Below are 14675 nucleotides of genomic sequence, written 5' to 3'. Positions count from 1 at the left end.
CTGATATTTGGGGGAGGTTTAAATCAGGCTGGATGTGATGTGTCACACTGAGAGCTCTTTCCTCTGGATGGAATTCCTGCTGTAGCCCCCTGTTTCCAGAGTGTGCTAGGGTTAATTGACACACAGGGGGGTAGATTTGAAGGTGTGGGAGGTCTGCACCTTAACCCAAGTGCTTGTGGTTACTTCTCACTCTTCCGTCTGCGTGATTACTAGGTAGTTCATAGCACCAGGTATACCACTGGTACTCTGACACCCCATTAGCCTGAGTGCACACTTACATTCACGTATCCAAACATGCTTCATATTGTGTGAAACTGAAAAGAAAAAAAAAAAGTACTGGGGAAAAGGTTGGGAGAGAGGAGGAAGGCAAATCAGTCAACGGGTTCCACTCCCCCCATTTTCTTCTTCTTTTTTTCTATCCCTACCCTTCTTCTCTCTCTCTCTCTCTTTTCCAGACTTACTTTGCTTTCCCTGCGAAAGCTCCATTGTTCCCCTTCGCCTAAGTCTCATCAGACTCTTTTGTGGCCGACTATCACAGCGGCAGGCAAAACGGCACTGGAAACGTCTAAATGGTATCATGGCTTGCGATTAAGCGTGCGCGCTGCAGCAGTGCTGCCGCTGCTTATGAGTCAGGTCTGATAAGGCGGGGGCCCTGCTCTCTACTCAATTTCAGATACCGTTAATGGAATCTGTCTTGTGCGATTGTAATGTGAGAGCGCCTAATTTGCCATGGAGCTTGAAGCTGTCAGCGGCGAGGGATTGCAGGGTCAGGAGGGACCTGGCAGCCGCTTGGCCCGCGGCGTGTATCTGTGCTGCTGAATAGAGCAGCTCTCTGCCTGTCACTTAGCTGATAGGCTGATGAGGACTCTAAGCCACTCACTACAATGAGGAGAGGGCCATGCCGCCTGACTACCCCCCCCAACTTTAATTGTCAAGCTCGCTAAAATTTTCCAAACCAATGTGCTAGACAGAGTTGAGTCCCCCCCCTCTCTTCAGCACTCTTCCAGGCATCATTCTCAACTTTTTCCACTGTGCTTCTTTCCAGTCTGGTTCCTTCTTTCTGGCTTTCTCTCTTTTGCACACATTATGCTTCTCCTTGCTGTGTGTGCTTCCCACTCTCTCTATCCCAGTGTGTCTTACTAATAAGCATTAACCCAAATTTGCGTACTGTTTAAAAGATGAGGATAGTGGTATTTTATTGTTTTATGTTTAGGTCTTGAACAGTGAGAAAGAATTGGCTTCAATCGAGATGGTGGTATTTAACTTAATACTACAGCCCCTTTACAAAGGTCTGGAAAAGCAGCTAACAGGACTAAATGTCTACAATGATGTGTTTGACTTCTAGAAATTAGTTTGTAAGTGAGATAATTCATACTAGTTATGTTCTGTTTCATTGTAGGGTTCGACATTATCGCTTCTGACCAGTGCAATACATTTGGATTTACATTTAGGCATTAGGTAGATGCTTTTATTCAGAGCGACTTAGAAAGACACCGTTAATGGAATACCCTGTTTATTATAAATTTGACATTGAGAGAATAAACGCATGCAAGTTGTTCCATACATTGTTTTCATTGTCAAGTTTTCTTTAAATAAGCCTTGCTGTTTGACCATGAATCAGGCCAGAGAAGGTTAACAGAACGGGTAAAGCTCTAAACTCCCCTAATGGATTGTTTTAGCTTAATAATTTACATTAATGCATGTGATTAAATAAGCTAATTAATGAAACGATCAACGTTGAAAACTGTCGTGGAGCTATGGCAAGTTTTATATATGTTTTGGCAATATTATACGTTTCACCTTTTACTGCTATTAAGTGAGGTCATACAATAGGTGGTGAATTTTGCTACTAATGAAACGTACAAAGAAAAAATTTCCATTACAGGACAGTGCAGAGCTATTCACTTTCAGCTAATATCGGGCCTTTTGGTGAGGGTCAGACCCCCAGCGTGACCACCAGCTGCTGCACCAGGCTGTTCACTACCATATGGCCACTGGTCACTACGTATTCACTCAAGTTGAATAAGTATGTGCCAGACTCTAATGTAATATAAGACATGCTTTTGTGGTATTGTATAATTTCTCTGTGGTCTTACTTTGGTATTTTAGCAGAGGGATTGGTGGTCTTTTTCTCCTTTTGCCAACAACAGTGGCAACAAAGTAACATTGATCCATTACTGTCATGTAGTGCAAAAGTCAGACTGTAATCCACACCAGGTTGGGGATTAAGGATGTGTAGCTTTGTTTATTAGCTGCATTAAAACAGAAGCTTAGTGGTAATCCCGGAGCGAAAGTTGTCTGAGTGCACTGACTGAATGTGTGTTCCTTCTCTCAGAATGGCTGGGTCTGGTCCAGGAGCTGTGCTGGCAGGTGGAAGCTTCGCTCTATCCAAACTCGTGTGGCAGTGGTCAATAGTGGCTGAAGTCTTCTCGCTTAATAACCTATTTGTTGGCCTCCTCTTCTGCCTCGCGGCCTGCTTCCACACTGTACAGACTGTCCACCAGAAGAAGAAAGTAATATTTCCCAATATTAGGGCTAGTTCCTAATTGCAGTGTGTAGTGCAGCGTTTGTGATTCACATGCTGCCTCGTTACTCATCGTTATTGTTTGATCTTTTCTAGTTTGCTCTGTGGGGAGCGTTGTGCTGCGGAGTGAGTCTGTGCAACCAGCACACTCTGGTTGTTTATGTCCTCGTCATCATTCCCTGGGCTCTGCTCCAGCTCTACACTTACAAAGTGAGTGAAAAGTGCACAATATTTTAGCTTTTAGTGTGTATGTCAAATCCTGCATATACAGTAACATTATACAGTGTGCTGTTAATTATATGCATGTTTTTTTTTATTGAAATTGGGAAAAAAGTGAGAAATGTGCATAGTCATATTTTTAGCTCTTGCATTAAGCCCACAAAATACATTGCTTTGCAAACCAGTAAAACAGTGTTGGATTGAAATAGATTGTACTCTGCTAACAGGGCTTAAGAGCTGGCAGACTCTAGAATACTGGACATTTCGCAGTGTTTTCGTTGACCGAAATGAACATTCACTTTCAGGGTTTAGGTTTCTCATCCATCGTATCTCTGGGTGTGTGTTTCCTCGCCGGATTCCTGCCCTATATCTACCTGCCCATCTCTTCGTACCTTAATAAAGCCCGATGGAGTTGGGGAGACCAGACGACCCTCAGTGGCCTGCTTACACACCTGCTCAGGGCTGAGTACGGCACCTTCAGCCTGGTACACACTCACACTTAAAGACACTGTATATAATGTATATAAACTGTATGTTCAGCAAACTGGGATCTTTTTCGCCCATACCTGAATATGGAGAATATTTGCATGTTGTACTGCTTTTCTTGTGTTTTTTAGGCAAAATCTGAGGGTAAAGTTAACCTGATGAAGATGCTACAGTGAGTATATTAGCTCCAAATTGGCTTTCATGTTTTTTTAATTTTAACAGCTGAATAATTTTGCTACTTTTTTCTACTGAATGGTAGGTGTTATGTATTTTGAATTACCCATGAAAGTACAATTTTAAACTTTTAAAATCTGGTTAATGCATTACAATAGTGTATCATTAGAATAATACATTACTACCGTTGGTAAAGATGAGGAGGGAAATTGATTTATTCATGAATCGATTGATTCATGTGCCACCAAACTCTTTTATAATATACTGTAGATGCAATGATCAACCAGCCAATGACCGAAACTGGCAAGTTTTCAGCTTGATCAGCCATCACTGCTCAGCCTTGGATATGACCCATATCCAGCTTCTGAATGGTGCAACAGAAACACATTTTTATGGCATAAAATTTTCAAACTCTGTGAGTGAATTAGTCTCAAACCCACTCATTACACGCATTTACACCAGTCTCAGAACACCATGAGAACAAATGAGCCCTTGAACACAAGTTAGAAGCCACGTTGCACCCAACATGCACCTGCTCGCAAGCTCACGACTGATCAACACACGTTTAAGACTTTGGAGACATTTGGAGGCGTTCTTTATAATCCTACAGGTGGTACACTCTAAATTATTCCCACATTTTTATCCCATGTGGTAGGAGTGAATTATTTGCTAAGTCTGTTTAGAAATAATCATTATATGTGCTGCTCAGTAAATATGAGGCTTATTTCATTTAATTTTAAGTTACATTTTTAACTCTTGTATTTGAAGTTATTTTGCATTGTTTAAATATGACCCTTGGATTTTAAGTGAGAAAACTAATATAAGGAGCAGATTACATTTAATTACTTATGTTCAGTTCAGTTGTGAAATTGGTGAACAAAGCTAGGTATAAAACTTTTTCAATTATTTTAAAGACTCACTGTCTTAAAATAAAAATAAAAAAAAAGGAAAAATTGTGATATAGAATCAGGAAAAAAAAAGAAATCATAAAACATTACCGAATTGTAATATTATTTCAATTAACACCTAGGTATCGTGATGATATTGTATCGGGAGGTGACTGGTGATTTCCATCCCTAGCTGTTAGCTGTTTGGGCGGATTAGAAAGCAAGCTCATGGGCTAAAGCAGCTAGTCTCAGATGATTAAGCAAAACCGTTGAACCTGTTTTGGGCGATCTCTTTTAAGGGAGGTACTGAGAACAGGTCCATTATAAATGACAGTCTAGGTGAGGCTTTTTGCCCATTATTAACAAATAGGTAGAGTTTGGAGATAAAAGAGAATGCACCTAGCATGGAAAAAGGGAGTGCACCAAGCATGGCTACTTTGTTCTTTCAGGATCTTTATTAGATTAAAGCAGTAGTGCTCAGTGAGCCAAATCGGGCAGGTGTGTTTTGTTGTATTCACTGTAAAAATGATCATGGCGTTGACTGTGTGTGACGGGTTACTCTGATGGCAGCTAGTGCAGTCCTCTTATCTGGAAATGCTCTGTGCCTCTATCATGTACTTTGTTGTGCTTCTTTCTCTTTTAACCATCCCTCACTAAACCCCCCTTACAATTCTTGCTTCCCCATAGCAGAAAGGAAGAGCTTATCTTAAGACACTCTACTACCCATCACTTAACCTCCACATTTCCCATCACCCCCTATTGCTTTCCCTTAGTGCTGGGAAGCCAGAGAACGCCAAGCATGGGTAACTCCGTTTATATATATATATATATATATATATATATATTTATATATATATATATATATATATATATTTATATATATATATATATATATATATATATATATATATATATATATATATAGGCCTCAGGGAGCTAACATCTCTTTTTGACTCGGTCAGTTTCTCCTGTGCCTTGTTCACAATGCTGCCCTGTCCAATCCTTAACTGTTTGCCAAATGTCATCCTATATAAATAAAAATGTTTTAAGATTTTGAAACTGATTGAAGTCAGCTGGGCCCGATCATTCCTTCATTCCTACAGTTTATTTTCTCATCACAGTTCCCTGGGAGTACAGCAGAGAAGCTGCATGGGTGTCTCATTTATTACATTCATCATGCTTATTAAACAGTTAGGGAAGATGGTGGGTTTTATCACTTCAAACCTGAAACTCACATATGCAAAGACAGATATGGCAGAAGCATTTATGAATATTAATTAAATGATTGAATATTTCTGCCTTGCATCTAGTGATATTTGGGGAGCATGGAGGGGGAGGCGGGTATAGTCACCAGCTCACAGCTCCAGATTTACTGTATGTGTACGGCTCAGCACTCACTTACCTCTTGGCTCTAATCACACCTTGCATCGCACCACATTCCCTCCGATCCTCCAGCACTGCTCGGCTGGTCCCACTATCTCTTAGAGATCAAAGAAGTATGCATGTAGACTCTTTTCTGTTCTGCCACCTAGGTGGTGGAATTACCTTTCTCTAGATGTCTGTGAGTCTCTGGCAATCTTTAAATGATGACTTAAGACATATCTGTTTCTTGATTATATGGATTGATCCTCCAAAACAACAACAACAAAAAATGTCCCAACAGTGTTTGGCTGATGGTACATACATTTACATGCCTAATTGTAAATGTGTAGAGATTATGTTCATGTGTTCTCTAGGTGTTGCCACTTTATACAGTCTCCAGAAAGACAATGACCAAGATTAAGCTCTAAAGACAGACCCCTAAATGAATGAATGCACCTGTGTTTAAGAATAAAGTCGAGATTCTCCTAGAAAATCAAACTGGTATTGAAAATAAGTAAAACGCGTTAATTGCTGTATATGTGCTTTCTTTCAGAGCTCAGTTTAATCACTGCGTGGCTGACCTCTCTGTTCCTGTTCTCGTATTAGCTGCGCTGGCTATGCTGCAAGCTTTATGGAATAGGTAAGACTCAGCATAGAAGTCTGCACATCAACTGAAAATAAGAATGTCTGCTTTCAAAAAGGTTCAATCAAAAGTTGGGGTTGTGTATTTACAACTGTGAATGGCTTAAGAGTGAGACTTTGACGTCACTGATAATGTAATGACAGTCTTTTTGATTTATTTCCAGATGTCGTGCTGTCGTGTGCCTGATTGCTATCATGGTGAGCGTCTATTCTGTGTTTTTTGCCTGGAGAGCCAACCTGGACATCGAGAATCCCCTGCTGCTCGGAGTCGTGAGTGTCAAGTGTGTCTGCAGCAAAAAAGGATGATTAGTTTCTGTTATGCATGAGCTGGAGGTACCCGTGGTATCAGCACTGCATGAAAGAGTGCTACACTCAGACTCCAACTCATTTATCTTTTACCTTTGCCTGCTCAGCATCAAGGCTTTTATTGTTGAATGAAAGCTGCATATGTATGTGTGTGTGTGTGGGTAGGTGGAGCGGTTCTGGCTACAGGCTGACGCTGGTGTGTGTGTTCTGGCTGGTGTTGGGCTGAACTGGACAGTGTGTTTGTTGGAGAGATGGCTGGGGCTGAGACCCGTATGGAACGCAGGAGCATGGCTCATCACTGCAGGACTTCTCTCACACACTGTTCACTTAAACCAAAGGTGAACATGCATGTGTGTTTGTGTGTCTGAGAATCAAATTAAGTAAGAGAAATTCATTCATTCATTCCTCTTCAGTAACCATGTTATCCTGGTCAGGGTTGTGGTGCATGACTGTGGCAATTTAGTGTAACCCATCCATTCACTGGTATATTTTTGTGTGTAAGAGGAAACCAGAGATCCTAGAAGCAATTTGCACTGACATGTACGAGAGTGAGTCAAAAATTATCCGCACTCGGGCTGTAGAATTTCTTTTAATTAACTGTTCATAATTTTTCGACAGAATCTCCTCACTTTTCAATACACTTTGTCCAACTGTCAACAACTTTTCGTATTTCCTCATTAAAAATATTTTAGGTTGAGCTGCGACCCACAAATGCACTGCTGTCTTCACTTCTTCATCAGAAGTGAATCTTCGTCCTTGTAGGGCTGAAAGTCCAATAGAGCAAGATGGGGAGGAGGGTGCTTTAACGCCTCAAAAAAGATGTTTTTGCAGAGTGTCAGCAGAAGGGTGTGGACGTCTGGCATCAGCTGTGGACATGGACAAGGGTTCAGCTCCTTCTTGATGGCTAACGCTTGAACTTTTCTATCCAACATTTTCTCCATACTTCGCACAAAGTCTTTGATAATAACAGTACCAGGTAAAAAAACATATGACTCCACACTGCTCTTCGTTTGTGTAAATTGTGTGGGGCATCCATGTTTGCTCGTGAATTGATGTAACAAGCTAACACCTGCACAGTGACTGGAAAGACAGCTGCCTTGAATGGGCGGTCCTGATAAGACAACAGAAGTTTGAATGTAACCGGAGTGCGCATCATTTTTGACTTACTCTGTTAGAACCCCACAATCATAGTAAGCTGAGTTCAGGATCGGGGATCGGGGGGGCATCCAAGAGGTGTGAGGTGGCATAATGATTAAAATAAGACATTTGTTGTGAAAAATTGTCAAAAAACAAGATGAGCAAACCTAAGAATATACAGGAAATAGAAACAAAAATGTATCAAAGTTTAAATTTCCACTTATTGCACATGTTGACTTTGACTTGTTTTCCTGAAGGGAGTCTAAAGTTAGAGTAGAAACTGACTAGGTTTTGAGACATTGAAACGGTTAAGTATTAGACACAATGCCGTACATATGAGACTCTGCACAAACTGCTTCCAGATTTTTTTTTGCTGGATTTCTTGCTTTACCCGTTCCTCTCCCATTAGCTGTGTGTCTTGGGGTCGTAGGTTTTCACTGCGCTTCTGACATGGTAGTCACTCACCTAATTCTTCATCACGTCCATGCTTAATCAAACATCAAAAGCTCCCAAGCTCATAACATTGCGTTTCTGTTCACTCTCCGCTTGATTTGCTGTCCTGGCCACGCTAGTCATGCAGATTAAAGCGCCAGCGCTCTGTGGTTGATTAGACGTACTGGCCACAGCAGTCGCATAGATTACAGCCGTGTGGTTCAGTGCCTCGCACCGCGCCACTTTGATCAGCCTGCTTGGAAGGATGTACTTGTTGGCGCTCATCACACCTGTCAGAGGCTGATTACAGAGGCAAGGCGCTCAGCTGCATCATCTGAGAAAGTTTAACATCATTCATTCACCCTCACGCTGGCTCTGTGTGGGAGAGGAGCTGACAGCAGACCAGCAGGAGGTGTGATAGTGTCACGGATTCCCCGTACTCCTCAATGCCTACAGAGTTATCTGTACTGCCAAACTCAATTTCATAATCGTGAAAAATTCTCATACCTTTAGTGTTTCCTGGTTGGTTTAAATGGTGATGGAAGTTCTGAGCACTTTTAAGTGTATATAAAATGTGTGTGTTCTTTCAGAGAACTTGATCGGAGTAGGAACGATGTCGTGGAGAGATTTGCACATGAGCTCATTTTCTCCTTCCCAGAGAGCTCTTTGGTGCTGACCAGGGGTGATCTTCCTGGTAACACACTCCGCTATCTGCACTACTGCCAGGGCCTGCGTCCAGACCTCAGCCTCATCGACCAAGAGGTTTTACAACAAAGCACGTTTCAGTGCTGTACTATTCAGTGCTGTAATTTTAATGCTGATGTAGGTGTAGTGTTTTCATGCCATATTACTGTTGGTTCTTAGATGATGACCTATAGCTGGTATGTGCCTAAGCTGCAACAGCATCTTCCTGGAGTAAAGTTCCCTGGGCGAGTTTGGGATCCAGTTGAGACTGAACAGAAGAACAGTTTTAACATCGAACAGTTCATGCAACAGAATATCCAGTGAGTTTAACATGCACAAACGCACACAGTTTTCCAGAGATTTTTCTATACTTCTATACCCGACACCGCTGATTAGTTCCATTATGTCACTGGATAGCACAAAGCACAAAAGGTGAATGAAGAGTTGGGTTCTTTCCCCCCTCCTTCCACCAGACGGCAGCATTTCATTGCCAGAGGCCTGGAGCCTGGGGCTTGAGCTGCTGTAGGCTCTACCCTGGGGACCTGAGTGCTTAGCAAAGGGAAATGTATGACAGATGCTTGAATTGAATCTGTGCTTAGTCTTAGGCTACCAAGAATAAAGTGTGAAGTTTTAGCTAACAGTGCAAACAGTTCAAACCTAGCTCCAATTTGCTTCGATAAGATTTTTAGTTTTTAAATGCTCATTCGTAGATAGAGAGCGATCACGGATATGAAACTTTCATATCAAAGAAAAGTGTCGTCCATTAACTTGGTAGTTGATTCTATGTTTTGCAGTGTTGTGTAACTGATTGTCCCTGATCAGGGTCGCTGTGGTTTTAATTACTTACTATTTAAATTATTTAGAGGAGTAGAACAAATTTTGGGGAGTATACTTACAGAAATAGCAGCGGGATGGCAGGATTTGTCAGGAACAAACAGTAGGATTAAAAAAAAGAGAGCTTGATCTAACATTGGCTGGCCTGGAAATAGCTTCGAAAGCCTGGAATAGATGAAAGGGAAAAACTGTTATAATAATATATTTCTCTTTGTCAATAGTAGTTTTTCATGGGGTCACCAAGACTATAAATTGTTGAGACTCTGAATAATAAAAAGAAAAACACCCTTGGAGTTTTATGCTTCTCCTATCTCACTTATCCTGTATTTGTGTGTGTCTGCATGAACTTGCATATAGCCGGCCAATGTTTGTGTGCATTGGCCTGTCAGAAGGAGACCCAAGTTGGGAGAAGTCCTTCTCCCAGTGGCCGTGGGGTGTGTGTGAGCAGTTGATGCCCCTTACAATTCGGCTTCACCCTGTGGAGTGGGCACAGCGAACGCAGAATCTGTACAACTGGAGTGAACCGCATAACAGGTGCACTATGCATTTTACTCGCTGATTTCCTAGAAATGTTATTTGCCAGCTCAAACAATTTATACATGATTTGTACGTTATCAAATACAAATTTCCAAATATGCTATTAAATGTTTTTTTCTTTTCAAGTGAAGTCTATAGAGCACAATACAGAACTGAGTTTCATATATTTATGTTTTGCCACATCTCTGACTTCATTCTCCACTGCTGCTGAAGTCCACTTAACCACTGCACTGGGGTCCTGCTGGGAAGGCAGCCATCGTCTCCAGCTTCAAAGTCGTTATTAGTCTGCTGACCCCACCCTAATGACTTTCTAAACTGCAGCGTGCCGATACGTGCGTATAAAGTGAAATTAGTTCTAGTCTTCGGCGCCGAGGCTCTGCGTGCCTGCCTGGTATTCAGCGAGTTAATCGGGGTTGAATGGTGTGACATTACTCTCCTCTCGGCTGCTACAAGCGTGTCTGTCCCTGCCTGGCAGCCAAATATTAGCCGGGAAGTCACATGCTAAAATATTCCTTTGAAGGATAGGCCGCATGGTTATGCGTGATGAAACGGAACGGAAGGAGTGCAGAAATATGTGGGTCATTTAGCACATGGGAGTGCTTTTAAAGATTGCAGGAACTGAATATCATCTGTCACATGTTTTTACGAGGATCTTCGGGATTGCTCGTTTCTGCCAACAGAAACTTTGAGAGCTGACACCACGGGCATGCTCGGTGCGCTTTTAAATGTAATCAAAATCTAAACACACTGCTTACATAAAATAAGATAACACTTTTATTTTTCACATTAGGTTTCAAAAATTGTATGATGTCGTTTTACAGATGGAAGGAATAATAAAAAAGCTGGACTCATACTTACATACTTATCCCAGTATACATATATATGTTTTTTTTGATCTTCCGTCGTAGCTTTCCTCCTGGCTCATGGGAGCGGGTGGCCAATGAAGAAATGTGGCAGGCCAGGTAATGCTTCCCACTATCACTGTTATCTTATTATCCAACAAGCCACCCACAGTAGATTTCACTTGAACTCAGTATGTGCCATGTTCACAGAATTAGGATCTCATTTCTAGAAGAACCAGAAATCCATTTCTGTGGTTGATTTTATAGGATGAAAACGGCATTCTTCCTCTTTGACCTTGCTGAGAGAATTGAGGAAGGGAGTCAGACTCACCTCTATGAGCTCTCTTACAGTGTGAGTATGACGCAGTGGATCTTTTGGGTTTAGCCAGTAGAGCAGATAAAGAACTGATTTTAACGTCCTAATTTTATTTGGTCATAATTAATTTTGGAAAAAGTCGTAAGCTTTTTCCGTGATGTACTTTTCTCATTATGTGTCTAAACCTATTCTACTTCCACTCAAGTACTTTCAAACAGTGACACTCTAAGGCTCTTCTGGGTTATTTGCTCATTCATTGAGGAAATACTTAATGGTTTCCATTCATGACAGGTTTTTGTTAAAAAAAAAAATAAAAAAAAACAATGTAAAAGGAAGCTTTTGTTTACCTTGCTGTCAATTACAAATAATTACAATTAATTAATTTTTAATAATTTTTTATGCATTTTCTATCTATAGATGGATAGATGGTATATCCGAAGTTTTGACAGTACATGCACGTATACATACAACGTCAGCCCAAAAAATGTATACACACTTCAGGAGAAGAAAAACTTATAAATTAAAAAAAAATATATATAAATATTTTATTACTAAAGGTATATATATATATATATATATATATATATATATATATATATATTGATATAGATAATATGATGATCAAGTTCAAGTAGGCCTTTATTGTCATAGAAGCCAACTTAAACTTGATCATCATATTATGCTGATGATAATATAATAATATTATTAAAATGATATAAATATAATATACATCATATTATTTTTTTTCTTTCCCTGAAGTGTGTATAATTTTTTTGGCTGACTCTGTTTACAGGTGCACCTTAATAAATTAGAATCTCATCAAAAAGTTGATTTATTTCAGTAATTCAATTCAAAAAGTGAAACTCGTATATTATATAGATTCATTACACACAGACTGGTTTATATCTTTTAATTTTGATGATTGATTATTGATATTATTCAGTATCTCAGAACATACAATATTGTGGAAAAAGTTTGGAGACTCATAATGTCACACTCTAATCAGGTGATGAACTTAAAACACCTACCAAGGTTCCCTGAGCCTTTAAAGTGTCTCTCAGTCTGGTTCAGTATTCTACACAATCATGGGGAAGACTGCTGACTTGACACCCTGCATATGGGAGGATAAGACACAAAAGGTCATTGCTAAACAAACTGGCTGTTCCAAGCACATTATTGAATCTATATAATACGAGTTTCACTTTTTGAAATGAATTACTGAAGTAAATCAACTTTTTGATAATATTCTAATTTATTGAGATGCACCTGTATACAGAGACTGCCAAAAAATGTATACGCACTTCAGAAAAAGAAAAATAGTATGATGTATGTTATATTTATATAACATTAATAATATCATTTACTATATAAATATATAACTTATACCAAGACATTTAGCATTAAAATATTTATTCAAGTTTTTTTAGAGTATCGGGCAAAAAGTTGGACACAGCTGCTAATAAGTTTTGTTATTGATTTTATTTGTGATTTATTTTCTATATTCTAGGACAAAAGTATGAATTTCAAAATTATGAAAAACAACACATATGGCATTAGATTATTAAGTAACAACAACAACAGTCATCACTTTAAGAGACAAGGGTCAGCTGTTCTGAAATAGTCCTTGCAAGAACAAGATTGTCAAGTGCATTTGCAAAACCCACCAAGCACCATGATGAAACTGGCTCTCATAAAGACCATCCCAGGAAAGCGAGACCAGTTAACAAGCAGCACCTCAGATTAGAGCCGTTATGAAGGCGTTACGGAGCATAAGCTGCAGACACATCTCAATAATCAAGCTGTATTTTAATGATTTTTTTTTCTCTACAGCAGTCTTTAACCTTTTTGTTTTTATTACAGATTTATTGTAAAATCGTGAACGCTCAGGTAGACTATCCTGCTAATTGGGATAAGAATCTGGCTTTGGCTGCTGAGCGCTTGCTCCGATTAGGAGGTGGACAGCATGGGCTAGAGTCTCTCCTGAACCACAGTATCCATCACTTCAGGCGGTACATTGAGAGAGAACCCACAGACCCGCAGAACAGCGCCATCCTTTCTGCCATCACACACCTCACCAAGGAGAGGGAAAGACTCAGAGACTCGTTAAGAAAAACGAGATAGACCACTGTAAATCTTCGAACTTTGGAAAATGGGAACACTATCATAAATAAGGGAATTGAAATGACACCATGAAAGAAATTCATGTTGCAGAGGCAGGTCAAGAAAACTCTATAGGATAGAGCAAAGAGACTGACCGATCAAACCAGTCAATACCAGTAAGAATAAAGTCAGTGGTGTAGTTTGATATCAGGTTACGGTGGCTTGTTTTGGTACTACTGCAACACATTGGCTGTGTGATGATGGTATGAGGGGTGTTCAAGTCAAACCAAGACTTTTGATTTTGCAGGATAAAGAATGCAGTTATGAGAGTAAAAACTCTCTTTATTTCTCCATATAATCCTCTGCTACACTACACTAATGCACTTCTCACAGCATTTTACTCAAAACGCCAGAGCCATTATTGGACTGCCTGCTTCAAATCTGAAACACTGGCCATCCAGGAACTCCTGTAAACTTGGACATCACTGTACTGTGCTTGAAATCTTCTGTAAGTGTCAATCAGTTTTACACTTTCCTTTATGAGGAATTTCATCACAAGTCCCAGTTTGACTTGAATACCTCTCGTACGAGTCTATCTTTGAAAGGCCTGGTATAGGCATTGTACGAAGAAATGAATAATCTTATCATTTTGGAATCTTTTTTTTTCTTCTTTGAAAATGCATAATTTGTTGTCATAACTTTTAAAAAATAATACAGTTTTTTTCTAGTACTTGCACTGTTGTCAGAGATGCTAGGATCTTTTTTTGTGGTGAGATGAAATACTATTAAGTGGACCAGGTAGAGGTAAAATAATGTTTGTTATCGGATCAACTTTGCTCAGAACGTGTGTTGCTTTTTTACAAAAATAAATGTATATTATCTTTTTTTAAATTTTATTAATGAACTACCACTTTTTCTGTTTCTTTCACTTTCTTTCTCCCTCTCGCTCACTCCTAATTACCCTTCTCTCTTCTACTGTCATGTGTCCCTGCCTCCCACATCAGGAGCATGACAGTCTGGGATTGAGATTAGGAGGCAACCCAATGTGGGAGCAGCCAGAGGAGATTAGGCAGGGCCCACCAATCTGGGGACAACCTCTTGAAATGTCCCATCATTTTGTCTTTTTCCTCTATCAGTCTCCACTGCACAGTGCACTCCTTTAAACTCCACATGCCAGTGGATTTGATGAGTCT

At 40.0% G+C, this 14675-nt stretch overlaps 1 protein-coding gene across 3 annotated transcripts in view; it reads left to right on the top strand.

Moving 5' to 3' along the window:
- Positions 1-14317, top strand: part of tmem260 (transmembrane protein 260) — a 29632-nt gene extending 15315 nt beyond the window's left edge. For 2 of the 3 annotated variants that reach the window (XM_053509583.1, XM_053509582.1), the window contains 13 exons: positions 2336-2513; positions 2621-2734; positions 3049-3228; positions 3361-3401; positions 6206-6292; positions 6459-6564; positions 6766-6938; positions 8760-8931; positions 9034-9173; positions 10045-10221; positions 11133-11186; positions 11334-11418; positions 13243-14317. In XM_053509583.1, coding sequence (XP_053365558.1) covers positions 2336-2513; positions 2621-2734; positions 3049-3228; positions 3361-3401; positions 6206-6292; positions 6459-6564; positions 6766-6938; positions 8760-8931; positions 9034-9173; positions 10045-10221; positions 11133-11186; positions 11334-11418; positions 13243-13503 — 1768 coding nt within the window. In that variant the 3' untranslated portion in view covers positions 13504-14317. The remainder of the gene's footprint in view (positions 1-2335; positions 2514-2620; positions 2735-3048; positions 3229-3360; positions 3402-6205; positions 6293-6458; positions 6565-6765; positions 6939-8759; positions 8932-9033; positions 9174-10044; positions 10222-11132; positions 11187-11333; positions 11419-13242) is intronic. The other variant, XM_053509584.1, reaches the window with a different exon arrangement.
- The last annotated feature ends 358 nt before the right edge of the window (positions 14318-14675 follow it).

The sequence above is a fragment of the Clarias gariepinus genome, chromosome 13 (assembly GCF_024256425.1).
Source record: "Clarias gariepinus isolate MV-2021 ecotype Netherlands chromosome 13, CGAR_prim_01v2, whole genome shotgun sequence".
Lineage (NCBI taxonomy): Eukaryota > Metazoa > Chordata > Actinopteri > Siluriformes > Clariidae > Clarias > Clarias gariepinus.
This window is presented reverse-complemented; position numbering and strand designations above follow the sequence as displayed.